This window comes from Melopsittacus undulatus, chromosome 5 (assembly GCF_012275295.1).
Source record: "Melopsittacus undulatus isolate bMelUnd1 chromosome 5, bMelUnd1.mat.Z, whole genome shotgun sequence".
NCBI classification, from domain to species: Eukaryota; Metazoa; Chordata; class Aves; order Psittaciformes; family Psittaculidae; genus Melopsittacus; species Melopsittacus undulatus.
This window is the reverse complement of record NC_047531.1, coordinates 49885213-49900975: the sequence shown is the minus strand read 5'-3', so window position 1 is coordinate 49900975 and position 15763 is coordinate 49885213. Positions and strand designations below refer to the sequence as shown.

The 15763-nt window shown below is 41.9% G+C and overlaps 1 protein-coding gene across 2 annotated transcripts in view; it reads left to right on the top strand.

Annotated features, from left to right (window-relative positions):
- The first annotated feature begins 1892 nt into the window (after positions 1–1892).
- The window catches only part of TXNRD1 (thioredoxin reductase 1), a 38716-nt gene continuing 24845 nt past the window's right edge, over positions 1893–15763 (top strand). The window contains exons 1-3 of one of the 2 annotated variants that reach the window (XM_005150431.4): positions 1893–1996; positions 12752–12861; positions 15070–15192. In XM_005150431.4, coding sequence (XP_005150488.2) covers positions 1927–1996; positions 12752–12861; positions 15070–15192 — 303 coding nt within the window. In that variant the 5' untranslated portion in view covers positions 1893–1926. Of the gene's footprint in view, positions 1997–12751; positions 12872–15069; positions 15193–15763 lie in introns of those variants that run through there. The other variant, XM_031049917.2, reaches the window with a different exon arrangement.

The window sequence follows — 15763 nt, the reverse complement described above, 5'->3', positions numbered from 1 at the left end:
GCTCAAAGCCTTTTCTGAGCCTCATGATCTGCCAGGGACAGAGGGGAGGAAGGAGAGACAGGACACCTGACCCAGGCTAGCCAAAGAGGTATTCCATACCATAGCACGTCATACCCAGGATGTAACTGGGAGTTACCTGGAAGGGCTGGGACTCCGGGGGTTGGTGGAGGTATCGGTCGGTGCTCAGTTGGGCAGGGTGGGGTGAGTTATGGGTCGGTGGCTGGTGAGATGTTGTATGATCTTGAGGTCCTTTCCAATCCTAACTATTCTATGATTCTGTGATTCTATGATTATTATTAGTGGTAGCAGTAGTGATTTGTGTTATACCTTAGTTATTAAACTGTTCTTATCTCAACCCGTGGGGGCTACATTCTTTGGATTCTCCTTCCTAACTCTCCGGGAGTTGGGGGAGCAAGGGGAGGAGCAAATGCACGAGCTCTGTGCGGCTTGGTTTTAAACCACGACAGGAGGCAACACCTCTTAAACCTTAAGACTCAAGGTTCTTATCCCATTTTCTTTCTTCCCTTTCTGTCTTTCCTCCACTGTTGCTCATTATTACTTCTGTGGCAGTGTACCGAGAGTTGCTGTGGTTGGGGTCCTGTACTGAGAGCATTAGTAGGATAGGAGGTGAGACACTGGCACGGGCTGCCCCAAGAAGCTGTGGCTGCCCAATCCTTGCCAGTGTTGAATGCCAGGTTAGATGGGGCTTTGAGCAACCTGGTCTAGTGGAGGTGTGCCCATGGCAGGGTTTGGAACTGGATGTGCTTTAAGGTCCTTTCCAACTCCTCTGGGCAGACCTGTTTTGGCATTTCACCAACCTCACAGTAAAGAATTTCTTCCTAGTATCTAATGTAAATCTACCCTCTCTCAGTTTAAATCCATTCACTCTTGTTCTGTCACTACCTGCCCATGTAAAAAGTTCCTCTCCAGATTTCTTGTAGGCCCCTTTAGGCACTGGAAGGCTGCTATGAGGTCTCCCCTGAGCTTTCTCTTCTCCAAGTTGAACAACCCCACCAAAACCAGTAATGGTTGGTTTAGTGCCTTTTTCAAACCTTTCAATCAAATGTCAGTATTTGCCATAAGTGAGAATATGGATCAGATAGATTGCCATGTTTGGTATAACAGCTCACATACTTACATGTAGAGTGAGGAACACCCAAGTTGGAGCTGGCAATGACACCAGATGTTTGTGTGTGAGTTTGTTGGTGGTTTACAGGATCATGGCTTTCACTTATCCTGCCGGTCATTTCAGTGTAGATCAGAAACCCTCCTTGGCAGGCACACCGCAATGTCCTCGTGTGAAAGGCACCACACTGGGGCAGCGCTGGAAAATAAGGGTGCAGATAACTTCCCGAGCCCAGAAGGGAGCAGTGTGATAAGCTTCGTCAGGCACTTGTCTTACACAGTGCATCCTTCTGTTAGGGTGTTTTCTTTTAGAGAGATTCCATAGTAGGAACCATTAATTGTGATAAGTAAGTATTTCTGAACCACCTCTCGGGTGCTCCTTTAACTCCAGCATCCAGCAGCAGGCAGGTCCGCTCGGCGAGGGCCAGTCTCTCGCTCCGGCTCCTCAGCAGAAAATGCTCCCTTCAGGGGGCGTTTCCGCGCTGGCTCCTTCCCTCCGAAGCGCCCGTACCGCCGCCACCGCCCTCCCTGCGCGCCTCACGGCACAGCCACGGAAGGCGACAGCAGAACTCATCCGCTCCGCTCCCGCGGTGCCGCCAGGGCTCCGCCGCCGGCCCTAGCCCGCCGCCGGCAACCGCGAGGGGTCGCCCCGGTTCCGGGGCTGCGCTCCCTCCCGCGTCCGTTGCCATCGCGACAGAGCCCAGCCGGGGGCGTCGGCAGGGGCGGCCTCTGCCGCGAGGGGGCGCCGCCGAGGGGGGGTTCGGCTGCGCGGGCGCGGTGCGGCGGTGCGCGAAGCGGGACATGGGCAGTGTCTTGAGGAAGGGCAAAGCCGTGCAGCAGGCTCCCGGCACGGCGCGGCGGGGACCGGCAGGTAGGCGGCAGCGGACGGATGGCTGCCGGCGGACTGTGGTGCTTGGCAACGGGGCGGTGGGCTCCGGGTGCGGGAGGGCGGACGAAGAGTTTAGTTTCCCGGTGAAAACATTCGGGAAGTCGGCGCAGGGCGCAGCCGGCCCGCCCCCTGAGTCTTCTGGGTATGGAAGTACAGCAGTGTAAAACAACTTTCATGTGTCTTAAGGTGGTGTGACCGCAGACCCGAGCTTGTGTGTTAGTTACCTGTTCCCAAACACAACCTCTGATGGTGTCTTTTCTCCTGACTTAACTTGATTTGAGGCTGACATGGATGGCAGCGGGGCTGCTCAGGGCTGTGCGGATCATCTCCCGGATACCAGCCAGCGGAGGTGCTGCGTGGTGTGGGTCAGGGTAGGGGCTCTGCCGGGCTGTGCAGTGGGTGCCTGGAGGGAGACAATGGCCGAGGAGGGAAGAATATCGGGAGTTAGGTGGGAACTGAAAGACCCTCTGCATGCAGGCAGTCTCTTTACCAAGATCGAGACGTCGTTGCAACAGCAATTGGCAAGTTTGTGTTTCATCTGTCTGCTTTGCACCACTTTAGAGTCAAAACAGCCTCTGATGCTCCTTGGATATAGTATTAACTGTGCTCTCACTGGCTCTGTAAGACCCAGCACAAAAAGAGAAATAATGAGTTTGAAGTAATGAATATCAGAATGTTAACCTGTGCTTACATCTGGTGGTGTACAGCAGTTCTGTCTAAGTGAAAACACTCAGGATGTAGTATTTCGTTGAGTATCTACTACTGAAGGAATAGTAGCTTTCAGCTCTACAAGATCCTTGGAAATGGGGTCTGTTTTTAAAGATATTTTTGTATATGAAATAATTTGAAAACGTTGAGCTAAAGTACCTTGGTAGCTCTAAGGTATGATATAATATTCTAAGTCATCTTGTGCAGAATGGAAATTGTCAGAGAATTTGCAAACAAAGAATAAAGATGCCTGTGCAGTAAGAATTTGTGTGAGGCAGAAGCACAGCAGGAGTCTGCAAATACAAAGGTGAGGCTTATAACAGTTAAAACTAATGAAATAGGCTTATTGTTATGGCTCCATATTGCTTAGTATCTTTTAATTATACCAACATAAAATCTTCCAGCCTGAGTCAGGAGCTTGTCATGGGAATCACTGGGTGTTCCTTGACCCTAACAGGAAGGACTGGGCAAAAAGAAGACTCTCAAACAATTGTCCAGAGAGGCCAGTTGTCCTTGCTCTTCCAGGGCAGTGCAGAGCCCTGAGACCAGTTAGGGTTAACCCACAACAGTCCCCTTACCTAATGCTTCCTTATGATTTAGGAATCCCTGATTTAGCTTTAAATCAGATGCTGAAAGTTAGGCAGGTGTGGGAGCACAGAGTCTGGGGCAGAGCTCCATGGCAGTATATCTGGCAATGGAGTTATACCCAAACCTGATTCCTCTAGACAATGATATGCTGCTGACACAAACTCAGAACTGAAGCCTGCATCTTAACGAGCTTTTTCAGCCCTGTGAAGCTGACTCATTTAGGCTAAATGACTTAAACCAAAGTCCAAACAATATGTTCTTTTTTATATGCTCTGCTGTATCTTTGGTTCTTCAGTTTAAGACATTACAACTCGCTGCTGCCCATTCTATAGCTCTGGCAGCGTCTTAAAGTAGTTCTCCAGGAAGCTTGGTTTAAACTGTGACGTCAAGGTTTTTATTTCAGCATCTAGGCAGTTGTGCCTCTGGGGTGGTTGCGTACCAGTGGGTTATTATCTGTAACCCAACGCCCACTCCCTGAAGGAACAAGTCAAAAATTTTAATATCCATCAAGAACAAGAGATGAGTTGTGGGTGCTATGGAAGAGGCTAAATAGACAAACCCAAATAATTACAGAAATGCAAATAGACATACATAATTTACTTTAAAACTGAAATATAATTCAGATAAACTAGTCACTCATTGTTTAACAGAGTTTTAAACATGGACAATCTCAAATTAACCCCTTTCCATATTTAGACAGTAGGATTTGTTTAATATCTGCATACATCTTTTGGACAAAGCATATTTAAACTGGTGTGTGTAGGAGAAGGAAGAAATTGGTCTGTTCCTAGCTGTAAGAATGTTTTAATTATTCTCTGGGTCTATTTCCACCCTTCCATCATTTTGTCAATGAGAATAATAAATTCAGAGTTACTAATTTGCTGTGAGATCTAAGAATATTTAAAAAGGCAAATGGTGGGAAGCTGTCAATGAGCAAAACTGGCAAGGAAAATGGTGGCTAGCACAGGAAAAAGTAAAAACATGAAGATAAAGTACTTGCATATATTTTGCATAACTGTTAAATATGATCTTTTGTCCTTAGCTTGTGCTTTCAAAAAGGTTTTCCTACAATTTTCTAATAGCATTCAGTTTACTTCAACAATTACGTTTTGCGTATGCAGTATTTATGACATTTTTTAGCTGTAAAGGTATGAAAATTGGTAATAACTCAGAACATAATGCTTACACTATTTTTTGTTGTTGTTTATTTATCTCCACACACCTTTGGTTTTCAGTATTATGGATGTGTTTTACTGCAGAATTAAGGTAGCCTAGGTTGCAGTTTTTGCTTAATAAAACATATTGTTTGTTTCTGTGGGACTCGACCTTGGTATAACCTCAAGTGATGCTTTTCTTCCCTCCAGATCCTCACACTAGTTAAATTTTAAGAGCAGTTGTGTTTTAAGTTCAAGTAGACTTTCAAGCATGAAGTTGCTTTGTTCCTTTCAGGACTGGGCACCTGGGACATGCTCGCTAGTGGGCCTGGAATTAAATTTGGGTTGGATTCTGCAAAGTGAGCTAACAAAGCATTGTTAAAATCACCTCTCCTTATTTTTAGTGCTTATATGTAATAGCCTCTGAAAACAGTGTAACTGTGAGGTAGAATAACAGAGGGTTCAACTTTGGTGATCCTAGTTCTGTCCTTAATTACCAGTGGTAATTAAGCTGTGTTGACATTTAGGTATGTATCTGAGTAATAAGGCCCCGAATATTTGTATTTTTGCAGTATTTCCTGCAGATGTTTTGACCATATAATTTGCACGTGAATTGCTCAGGTGTAACAATAACAGATGCGTCATATCACTCTTTGTGGAGACCAGTAGAGTGGACTTGACTCCTGGAGGTGGCATTGTGGTTGCCCATGTCCTTCCTCTGCCCTTGTTCACAGTTATGCCATCCCCTTGATTTCTCCTGTGAACAGGAACAGTGCTTATCACTAACAGTGTATGGTACTCATCTCCCTTTTTCCAGTCCATTGTTACGGTTTCACTATTTTCAAGACTTCCTTGAAGATAAAACTTCACTGCTTGTTCCTGTCTGAAGGTTGCTCCTCAGTTAAGCCCATTGTGGGCATCCTTTGATAGGGTGTCTTGCTATTGTTTTGGTTATGCCAGATAAAATTCCAGATAAAATTGTACACTGTGGCTTATTCAGTGTGCTGAATTGGTAACTTCTTTTTCCACTGGTTTAAAATGAGTACACTTTACCACTCCTGTCTCCTGAGAAAGTTTTATCTTTGATGCCGCCTCTGATGTTTTTTATACCTGCCAGTTGTAATGCAGCTGCCTTCCAGTCTGTAGCATCTTTCGTATTTCCTGTGAAATTCCTTTCCAGTGCTTTTCATCATCTGTCCTTGTAAGTAACTTCTTTCTTGAATGTGGTGTCACAGTGTAGGTCTTCCTCACAGAGCCATACTCGAACTTGCCAAGCTATATCTGACACCGTCTCTTTTTCCTCATCTTCAATTTGGTTTTATCTGCTGTTTTTCTTCCAAAAAGCTCACAACTGTTGCTTTCTTAGCATATTGCATTTCCTGTATATACTCTTTGTGCCTTGTAATGTTGATTATGTAGTTGGACTCATTTGTGGTAAACCCTTTGGAACTGGTTGATTGGGTGGTAATTTTTGGCTGTTAAGACAGTATCTGACCTAGCACTTTTATTTGCATATGAGATACAAATGCAAAGGGAGGAAGTAAGTAAAGCATGCAAATACTTATATTTCCATAGAAAATAATAATAGCTTCACCTAGTGTTATCTTAGCTTTTCTTAAAGATCTGCTAATGAACTGGTTTTTACATAGTGAACTGAGATACCATCTCATTTCATCTTCTACTCTAGCAAACTTGCCTGTTTTACTTGTTGAGTCAGCTGCTTGGAGAAGAAAGTGTTGTTTGCCATGGTCACCTCACCTGCACCATGGTGTTTCATCCCCAGTACAATGGCAAGGAAGTTCTTAACTTCCTTAACTCCTCCACTGCACAGCCTGACACAAAGCAAGTGTATCTCCAATTCTCGCTCGCAGAAGTGTAGCATTATTTTCTGTTTTCCACCCATCTTTCACAACTGTTTACAGCTAGACCTTTGTCAGAACCTGTGTGTACCAGATTGGTTTGTTGTATCACTGAAGTGGCAAGACAATTTTTAAGGCAGTGTGTCCTGTTAGGCTACCCTGTTTTGCTCATTTCATAGAAATGGTGTGTCATTCTTTGCTGGGATACTACAAGCAGGATTAAATTGTTCTGACCAAATCCTTTTGTTTTTGAGAGACAAGGAACTTTTATTACTCTGGACTAAAATGAGTGGGTTTTCCTTCACCCTTAAAAAAGCCCTGCTTGAGCAGGGAAAAAAGTCACAGGCTTCTGAGCTAAGTATCCAAGTACTTTCCATGGTGCAATACCTGCCTTAAACTTCATGCCCATTCTTGGAGATAACTTGCAAAAAGCTTGTTTTCTTTTAACTGCGTTCTCTTATAATACTGACTTGTTTGACAAAAAACATGATCACGTGAGAGCTGTTTTCCACCTTTTTTTTTATGTTTTCTGTGACTCAAATGCAACCCTGATTACAAAGAGATGTACGGGAATGAGTAAATGGCTTTAGTTGTGGAAGAGACAATAAAGGTGTAGTCAGCGGCAGTGGGGACTAATGAATGGCACCAGCACCAGGAGGTCCTGTTCCATCCCTGCTAAGTACTGCTTCACCTCTCTGTGCCTCAGGTGCCACACTTGTTCAGTTGTGGCTGCTGATACTTCCTTCTTCTGTCAGAGAGTTGTTTATTTGCTGACCAGGAAAGACAAAAAAAAATGTATAATGAGAGTATTAATCACAGTTTGTGGGAGCCACAGGTTTGTGTTGGCCACAGGAATTTGAAGAAAAACTAGCAGGATGCTCGGCTTTTTCAGGTCATCCCAAATGAAGGGTGAGCCAGTATGGAAGGCACTGTGAGCATGATACACCTACAGGTAGTCATACCAGAAATCAGCTTCCTTTGCTTTGATTTGGGTTAGACAAAGCATTATAATAATATGGGTAAATCCAAAAGCAACAGCAGCTTTTGAAGGGAATAGACAACAATCCGTGTTAAAATTATCAGTATGGTAAGATGATGTTTTCCATAAAGTTAAATCTTTGTGTGAGCTGTGACAGCTTTTACTACAGGTCCAGAGACAGAGAAACTTTAAAGTTTTTCCATAACCTAGTCAACTTAGTTCACAATGAAATAAAGTGAAAAATGGAAGAGGTCAAACATACCTAAATAATTTAGCCTTACCTGCCTGAAGTTCACCTTTAATTTACATATCCTGATCTGTTTAAGCTAATAGAGTTTGTACCGTAGATGTTATAGAAATATTTGAGGTCAGCATGTGATGTTATGCATCCCTGTTAGTGCTAATTAGAGCAACCTGGCTATTTCCTATATGGTTTGCTGTAAACAATTACATAAGAGTAATGGCTGAAGACTTTCTAGGGCGAGTACCAATTGTCTGATACTGCTAAGGACTTTGGTGGCAATAGGACGACCAGGAAGGTCTGTGAGAAAGCCTGGCCTTGTTGCAGTGAGGTCTCAAGTTCCATAATTATTATGGCAGAAACAGGTCTTATAGGACTTTTCATAACAAGCCAAAGAGTACAGTGATACCCTGGTTGAAATCAGTGAAGTAAAATACCTTTTCATATTATGATTGGACTTTCATGGTAGCTGCAGGGATACCTGGAAAAGGAAAAAAAAATTAAAAAGAAGTCTGGAAGTAGGAGTTACTTTTTTTGCTAGGAACTGAGGCCAATTTCAGAACCCATTTTGCAGACTATCAAGATGCAACAGGTTATAAGCTTTAGTGCCTGGTTGTATAGAAGCTGAGAATGAGGTATTTCAGTTTTGAGCTGCTTGCCCTACATTAGCAAATCTCATTCTTGGATGCAAGGGTGCTTGGTAGATTGCTTTTCACTCAAGACTGTGTTTTGGGCTCCAGGTTGGAGGATGTTGCCTAGTCATAGTCATATGTTTATTAGAAGATTGACCTGAAAGGTGTGAATTTTGTCACTTACGGCCTATTAGTGGGAGCTTTTCCATTGAGTATAGAGAGCTTTGAATCAGGCCCTCAAATGTCACTTGAAAGTTTGCCTTTCGTTTGATCTGGCATTCCTCAGTGTTTCTTTTTTGGCTTGTCTTGGTTTTGTAATTCCTGCCCTGCTATGTAGATCTTAGATTAAAAGTTCTCAGTAGATTTTTAAGTCCTTTGAGAAAACAGCACTGTAAAGCTTTCTGTTATTTTCTGCCTTTTCAATATGTTAACTGCATTTGGTTTGCTGACAATGATGAGGCTGTTTTTCTGCTCTGACTTGAAGAGCTTGACACTTAGGATTAAAAGTTTCCAGAAGAAAATTTGTATCTTTTGTATGTGTTGCCAGTTATAAAAATGCTTTTAAATGCCTTTTATGCGCAAATAGTTGTGGTAAAAAAGAATTTATGTTTTCATGAAGATAGATGTTTTGGAGTAACACCAAGGACTACAGTCCAGGACTGTGTTAACAGAAATCTGTGCCAAAGCAGAGCTGACCAATTTCTGTTTGCATACCCTGTTTCAAGTAAGGGCAAAATTAAGTTATTCTGCATTATATCTTGATCCCATTCAAGCTATGCTTTATTTAAATGGAAGAAGTCTTAAGCTCTTAGATATGATTAAGAGCGGATTAACAAGATTGCAATGAAAACTAAAGCACTTTGCAGCAACACATTGAATAAATGTAAGCAATAACATAAGACAATTTCTTAGGAAAATGCACTTTACTATTTTACTTGTCAGTGTTTAAGCTTGGTGGGTTTTTTTTGAATTTGAGGATGAGTGTTGTGTTTTAACTCCAGCTGGCAGCGAAACACCATGCAACCACTCTCTTATTCCCCCCCCAGTGGCATGGAGGGATTAAAGTGAGAAAACTTGGGTTGAGATGAAGACCGTTCAATAGGCAAAGCAAGAGCTGTGTGTGTAAGCAAAGCTGCAGGTTTCCATTCCTTCACAGGTTTGTCAGTTCAGCTGATTGTAAGGTAGCTTCTGGCATGGATGTCTACATGATCCAGGCTGGAAGTGTGTATTTAAAAGGCTTGGCTTTTTCCCCCTTGTAATCTGGATGATATAATGGCAAATTGATACCATTAATTCCAAATGTTTAAGTTTATGCAACAGAGGGAATAGTGACCTGTGTTGAAAAGGAAGAAATGAGCAAATCTAGGAGAAGGAAGAGCTTTCTGAAACTTTCTCCACCTAAAAAGTTCACTTGAGCGTAAGGTAAACATTCATCATCATATGAAATAGCTGGTACTTCTTGGGTGCCTGAAGGTAAGGGTGTAAAGCAAATTACATGCTTGTTCCTTAGCATTACAAACTTGGGGACATCTTCTGAACTACTGGAATAGACAAAGCTATTTTTTACTTACATAAAGAATGTGAAGTTTGTTCTTGTTGATAGTGTCCTGTGTTGTACAGAAAATCTAGATAAATCAGTGAAGACATTTGCCTTGAAGTGCCACTTACAGACCTTCATGATAAATAGTTGAAGGGCAGGTGCTTTTCATGGTTCCCCACATTGTGTCTTGGCAGCCTGTTGGATCCCTGTGTGGATGTTTTTGCAGAGTGAAGCAATTCTTATCCTGGAGCAGTTCTGCTCATGAAGCTATTCTATGCTTTTGTGGCTGGTCATGTTCCTGCCTGGTCAAGGCCTTCTGAAATAGATTGTGCCTTTTTGACCCTCTGACAAAAGTTACACAACCAACAGTCAAAAGTTCAGAGGCCTTGGTACCAGGGAGGACTTTGATTTGTGAGGAAGCTCACTCCCAATAAGGAAGGATATGGTTTAAAAATACCATAGTTGTTTCACTGTTTGGTTTTTGGGGTTTTTCCCTGCTCAAGAAGGGTCAGTGAGGCTTAGTGTAGTCTGCTTCAGAAATGGATTCAGGTAAATACTAAATAGGTGGGGTTTTCCACTGGTTTAACAAGCTGCTAAGCAAATCTGGAGTTTTGCTGCTACCAGGAAGAGAAATGTTGCTGCCTCCCCTTCCTCTCTACTGTCTGGTATGGATATGCCTTCTGCCTGACAACAGCTGTGGAGCTCACAGGGCCCTTCCCTGAGCTTGTTTGGCTGGTGGGAAACTCCACATCTTTTCTTCTCCTGGGTTAGTTTTCTCCTAGGTTAGTGAGTTGGTTTAGCTCATGAAAGGGTCTTTTGGCTGCCAGAGCTGGTGCCAAGTACACAGATAGCAACACGAATTAAAAATCCAGTGTGGTGGAAGAGGCTAGGCTTGTCCTCTTTTGATAGTAGTGATTAGATTGGTTCACCCCACATCAAGGAACACTTTGCAGGTCATAGAGGAGATAGCACTCACCAGCTACCACCTTTTAGATTGCGATAAACAAAACCCAAGGTGGTGCTAGGGCAGGGTAAGAGCCTCACTGGATCTTCTTGCAGTAGTTGTGAATTCCTGCAGATGTGCTTAAGTAACACTGATGCCTATGGACAGAGAAAGCCCTTGCCATTATGTCTGAGGATTATCCCGAATGGCTCCATGGCCCAGGTTCTCCTACACTACAAAAAGGTGTCTGTTGATTGATTTCTGGGAAGTATCGATTCATCAGGAGTGCGGGTTATTGTAATTGCCGTTAATGGCTAGAATTTTATGGAGAGCAAGTATGTGACGCACAGAGCACTTTCTGCTTTGTCATCCTGCCTGTGGCATGTTGCCCAAACCAGCAAGGGAGAGGCCCCTTGCAGCACCTGCATGCACACTCTTTCAAGTATCTGCCTGAGGTTGCCTTTGAGTTTTGGGGCTATTATTAAAGCTTGGCACTTCTAGCACAGACCTACCTGAAAATAATTAGAGATGTTTATATAAATACCTTTGCTGGAAAAAGGCTAGATTTTTATCTCACTGAAGATGCAGCTTTAGGTGAACATTCCTGAGGTTGTTCAGACTTGTTACAGGAAAAAAAAATACAAGGCTTCAGTTGCTTCAGGTACATGCAGGACTGTATATTTGATAATATACTGAAGAAAAACATTCTGCTTTGTGAAGATTGTGACCAGCATTCAAAACCTGTGTCCTTACTTTTCTCTTTATATACACGTGTATGTACACAGATTAATTCCTACATCCCTTCCTCAAGCTAGAATAGGCCAGTTATTATCCGTCACTAACATTAACTATGGCATAACAATTCTCATCTTCAAACCCCTTTACCAATGTCAGCAAAGTACCCTTCCCAGGACCTTTGTAAGATAAAGGAATTTTATCACCAAGTTTCAGAGAAGAAATCTTAGACGATGAAATTGCAGCACAGTTTTCAGTGACTGCCTTTAGGCTTCTGCGTGTGTGTGTGTCTGTGAATGCTCCTCAGGCTTGCGGGCTCATTGCCCAAGGAATGTATATGCATTCAGTATGGCTGTTTAAGTATGTGCACGTGCCAGAGTTTGCTCATTGATGCTAGTTGTGCAGTGCAAAGTATGTATGTGATTAAGTACAAGCATGTACTGACCCATTTATTGGAAATTCAGCTTAAGATAATTCAGAGTTATTTGGAGGAAGGCAGAGATGATGATGGATTGCAATAAAATATTAGATTTTCTTCTTTTTTTTGTTTTTCCATGCCATATCAAATAAAGTGTCACTAATGTTCAAGGCCAGGTTCGATGGGGCTTTGAGCAGCCTGGTCTGGTGGGAGGTGTTGGAACTTGATGAGCTTTAAGTTTCTTTCCAACCCAAGCCATTCTGTGATTCTATGTGTAAAGATGTACTTTCTGCTAATATGCTTAAGCTTTCCTCCAATACATACATAAAATCAGCTATGACCAGTGGGCAAAACAGATCTTTTGCAGACTTGGAATACATTTGTTTAGAGGATTTCATAGTATGAGCGATACTGTATGACAGGAATTAGGTGGACAGTGCATGGAAAAAACAGTCATATCAGTAAATTGAACAGGAAGAAGTTTGCAGGGAGCTAATTGCAGGAGAAAAATAAAACCTTTTAATTCGGTTTAAAAAGTACAGTACTGAAAAAATACAGCAGATCAGCATGAAAAAAAAAATCCCTTTCTGAGCAAGAAAGGTATAAACAATAATTCTGCTTTAAGACTGAAGTTTCAGGATTAGCCCCAGCAAATCTTATTTCCTTGCTTTGTTCCAGGCCTGTTAGATTGGCAGAAAGTACTGAAATTCCAGCCAACTCTTGTATGGGATTCTATTAAAAAGAAAAATATAGCAAGTCATCCTAACGTTGCAAATGACTCATCAGTAGCCTTAGGAAACGCTCCCCGAGACAGGCATGCTGCTGAAGAGGAAACGATGAAGGTGCCAGGCCACTCCCCCAGACAGTTTCCCTTGAGGAGCACAGTCTTTATAAGGGAAGTCTGTCCAGACACTACGTTATTTTACTCTTTATTTCACAGAGGGAGCACAGAAGCTGCAAGAAGGGCAGTGGCATGTAACGGCAGAAGGTTCACAGCCATTTGGTTTTGTACAGGAGGAGCAAATAGAAGAGGATGAGAAAACTTTAAAGGTAGGTGGAGGTATGCTTTAAAGTCTGATTTAGTTTTGACATTGAAAAATAATGAGACTGTAGGCTTTCTTTTTAAAATTGTAGTTCTTGGGAGAAGAATGGAGGAGATCCATGGTGGGGATGGGATCGTGGTCATGAACGACTTTCCCTGGTAAATGGGACGTGGAACTTGTCCTTGTGGCCACTCCGGAGCGGGATTCTGGGAGGTGGTTTCAAAGGGGAAGACTGTAATGTACTTTGATCTGAACTGTAAATGTGTTTTCATGAAGAATGATTATGAAAAGCTAATGAAAAATGAACCAACAGTAGGGAATAAAAGCTGAAGTTTCTTAATCCATGTGAAAACAGGAAGCATTTTTCTCAAAAGAAAAAAAGAAATAGCGTGATACAAGTAGTGATCGAAGCAAATTTTGTGAGTAGATGTTGTGGTTTCTCTATATGCATCATAAAGATCCCATTCTTAGTAGTTGGGTCTAATGACTGTATGGGACTTAGTCAACACTAAAGTTTCACACCATGATGTTGCCGTTGGGCAAACAAGATGTGCATTGGGAAAGAATGGCACACCTTGTCTGATTCTGTGCCCCTAAATGTGAATAAAGTGAAACTGCATATCATAATACAACATGTGCTTCTTTTTGACTCCTACTCTTCAGTAGGAAGTTTAAGCCTGGCCAATGGCTGTGTTGGAAAACTAGAAAAAAGGGGAACTGAGTGCAGAGTAGATTCAGTGGTAGGGTTATGTGTTTGGGTGGTGGAACGAAAGAAGAGGAAGGAAGATGAGGTATTTTTGGAGGTTTTCAAAACAGCCACAGGTGTTTTCTAGGTTTTGTTTCTACTGTTAACATCCTACCCAGCGTTATGAACTACTATTAAAATATAACTTTCTACAGGCAGATGCATAGACTGAACTTCTGCTGGCATTGCTGTGTAACTTGCTGGAGGGATAGAGGATATTTGTCTATGCTAGCAGTAGTCTCTAGGGTAGATACTTAGAGAGAAGGAAGGAATAATCCAACCTCAGAGGAAGGTGACAGTAGAATGGGTTAAGCACCAAGTTGCTTAATGCAAAACAAAAATAAGATTAAAATGGAAAGGAAGCTTCAGTGGGTTTTTTGAGGTTTTGGGTGGTTTTTTTTTTTTCATTCCTTTGTTTTGCCGTGACTATTCCAGTAGAACTGAATCAAGTCCTACTTGATTAGTTAGGCAGATAGAAGCACTTGAATAAAAATGAGCAGATTTGTGGAGTGACTAAGTTATGGATTTCTTAATTTACTTTTTTTGGTCCTGAAAGTTTTGTTATTGCTTTCGTTGATACTCACAGATTTACACCAACTGAGGAGTCTGATTTTTACTCATTCCAATCTTGTCCTTCAGTTAAAGAGGCACTGAGAATTTTGAGAGCCACTCCAAAGGCTTGAAGGTCTAAAAGCCGGATAAACCAGAGCTTCACAAATTAAGTACAAAGGTTCATTTTGGAAAGAGTATATGAAGAAAGACAGTGCCGTGTTCTTCATGGCAGATAGTTGTCAAAATGCATTTTAGCACTTGTGGGTTGTTTTTCTCTGGTAGTCGTGTGATTAAAAAAAATAAATCTCTTGTGAAATTGTAGTGATCACACTTGATCCATTTGATGCCGAAGTTAGTTACAATGCTAAACCAACACGCTAAGGAACACAGGCATGTTACAAACACGTAGTTTTCAGAAATTTCCTTCTTCATCCAGTTCTGTTTATTCAGTTGGTAAGACTGGTAATTGCAGATTATCACAGTGTTGTATACAATTGTCATGTTTCCATCCTAATATATGCAGGAAGAGGGGAAAACCAGTAATTAGAAAAGTCCAGGCCAGATGAAAAGAACAAAATAAATCGGTAGAACGCCTGTGTCAGAAGAGATGTACCTCAACCTGGAGTACGGAGTATGAGGAGGCACTAGAGTTGCATTGATGTGGAAAACTAAGCTCTACAAGGAAACCCAGGGCTCCAACAGTTGAGAAAAATCATAGTTTAGTATCTAGTAAGTTCTGAGCTATTCAGGGTTGAATTAAGAAGATGAAATTTTTAAAAGCTAATTAAAACTAGAGCTCAGTAAATTCAGATGCACTTATGTTCCCTTAGCACAATATTTGCTGATGAAAATACTAGTTTTTGAGCTCTGTGGGTAGTGTTTCATTGTTCCCTAATCCTTTTTATTTTACGTGTTCAGGCATATAAGGAAGGCAGTCTTCAAAAACAGCAAGAAATGAACGGGCATACGGTGGTGCCGCATTCCTACGACTATGATCTCATTGTCATTGGTGGAGGCTCTGGTGGTCTGGCAGCTGCCAAGGTATGAGAAAGAAAATACAGATTTATACTTGCCTTATAAGTAGGTGGGTGACATCTGCAACATCTTGGATCTGGGTATCTTTAACACTGTAGGGACATAATGTTTCTACGTGATCAGTGGGATTTCTTTTGAGGTTAGCCCCATTTTTAAAGTAGTATTTTCCTTATGTTTTGGAGAAGGAAAGCATAAAAATGGTATACTTCTTAATAGAATGAAACTTTGTCCCCACTAATGGGAATGATGCTGTTGGAAAACAGCAGGTAGGTATCTCAACAGTGTTTATTAGTAGTTGAATTAGAATTCAACTCATAATTGAAAAAGTTTTAAAAACTATTCAAAATTAACATTGGGAGGTTTCTAGTTTTATCTGAAAGCAGTAGCTGTTCAGAAATAGTTGTGCATGTTGTTTTAGCTCTTGACAACCAGGGAAATTTTGTGATTTGTGAGCTTATATAGTTGCATAAATGGAGATTTTGCCAGTACTTCAGCAGAGTTAGGTTTTCACCCTTCATTTCTAGGGTCTGGTACTCCGTGTCTGTAGCCAAATAATTTATGATTCTCAGTTAGGGTA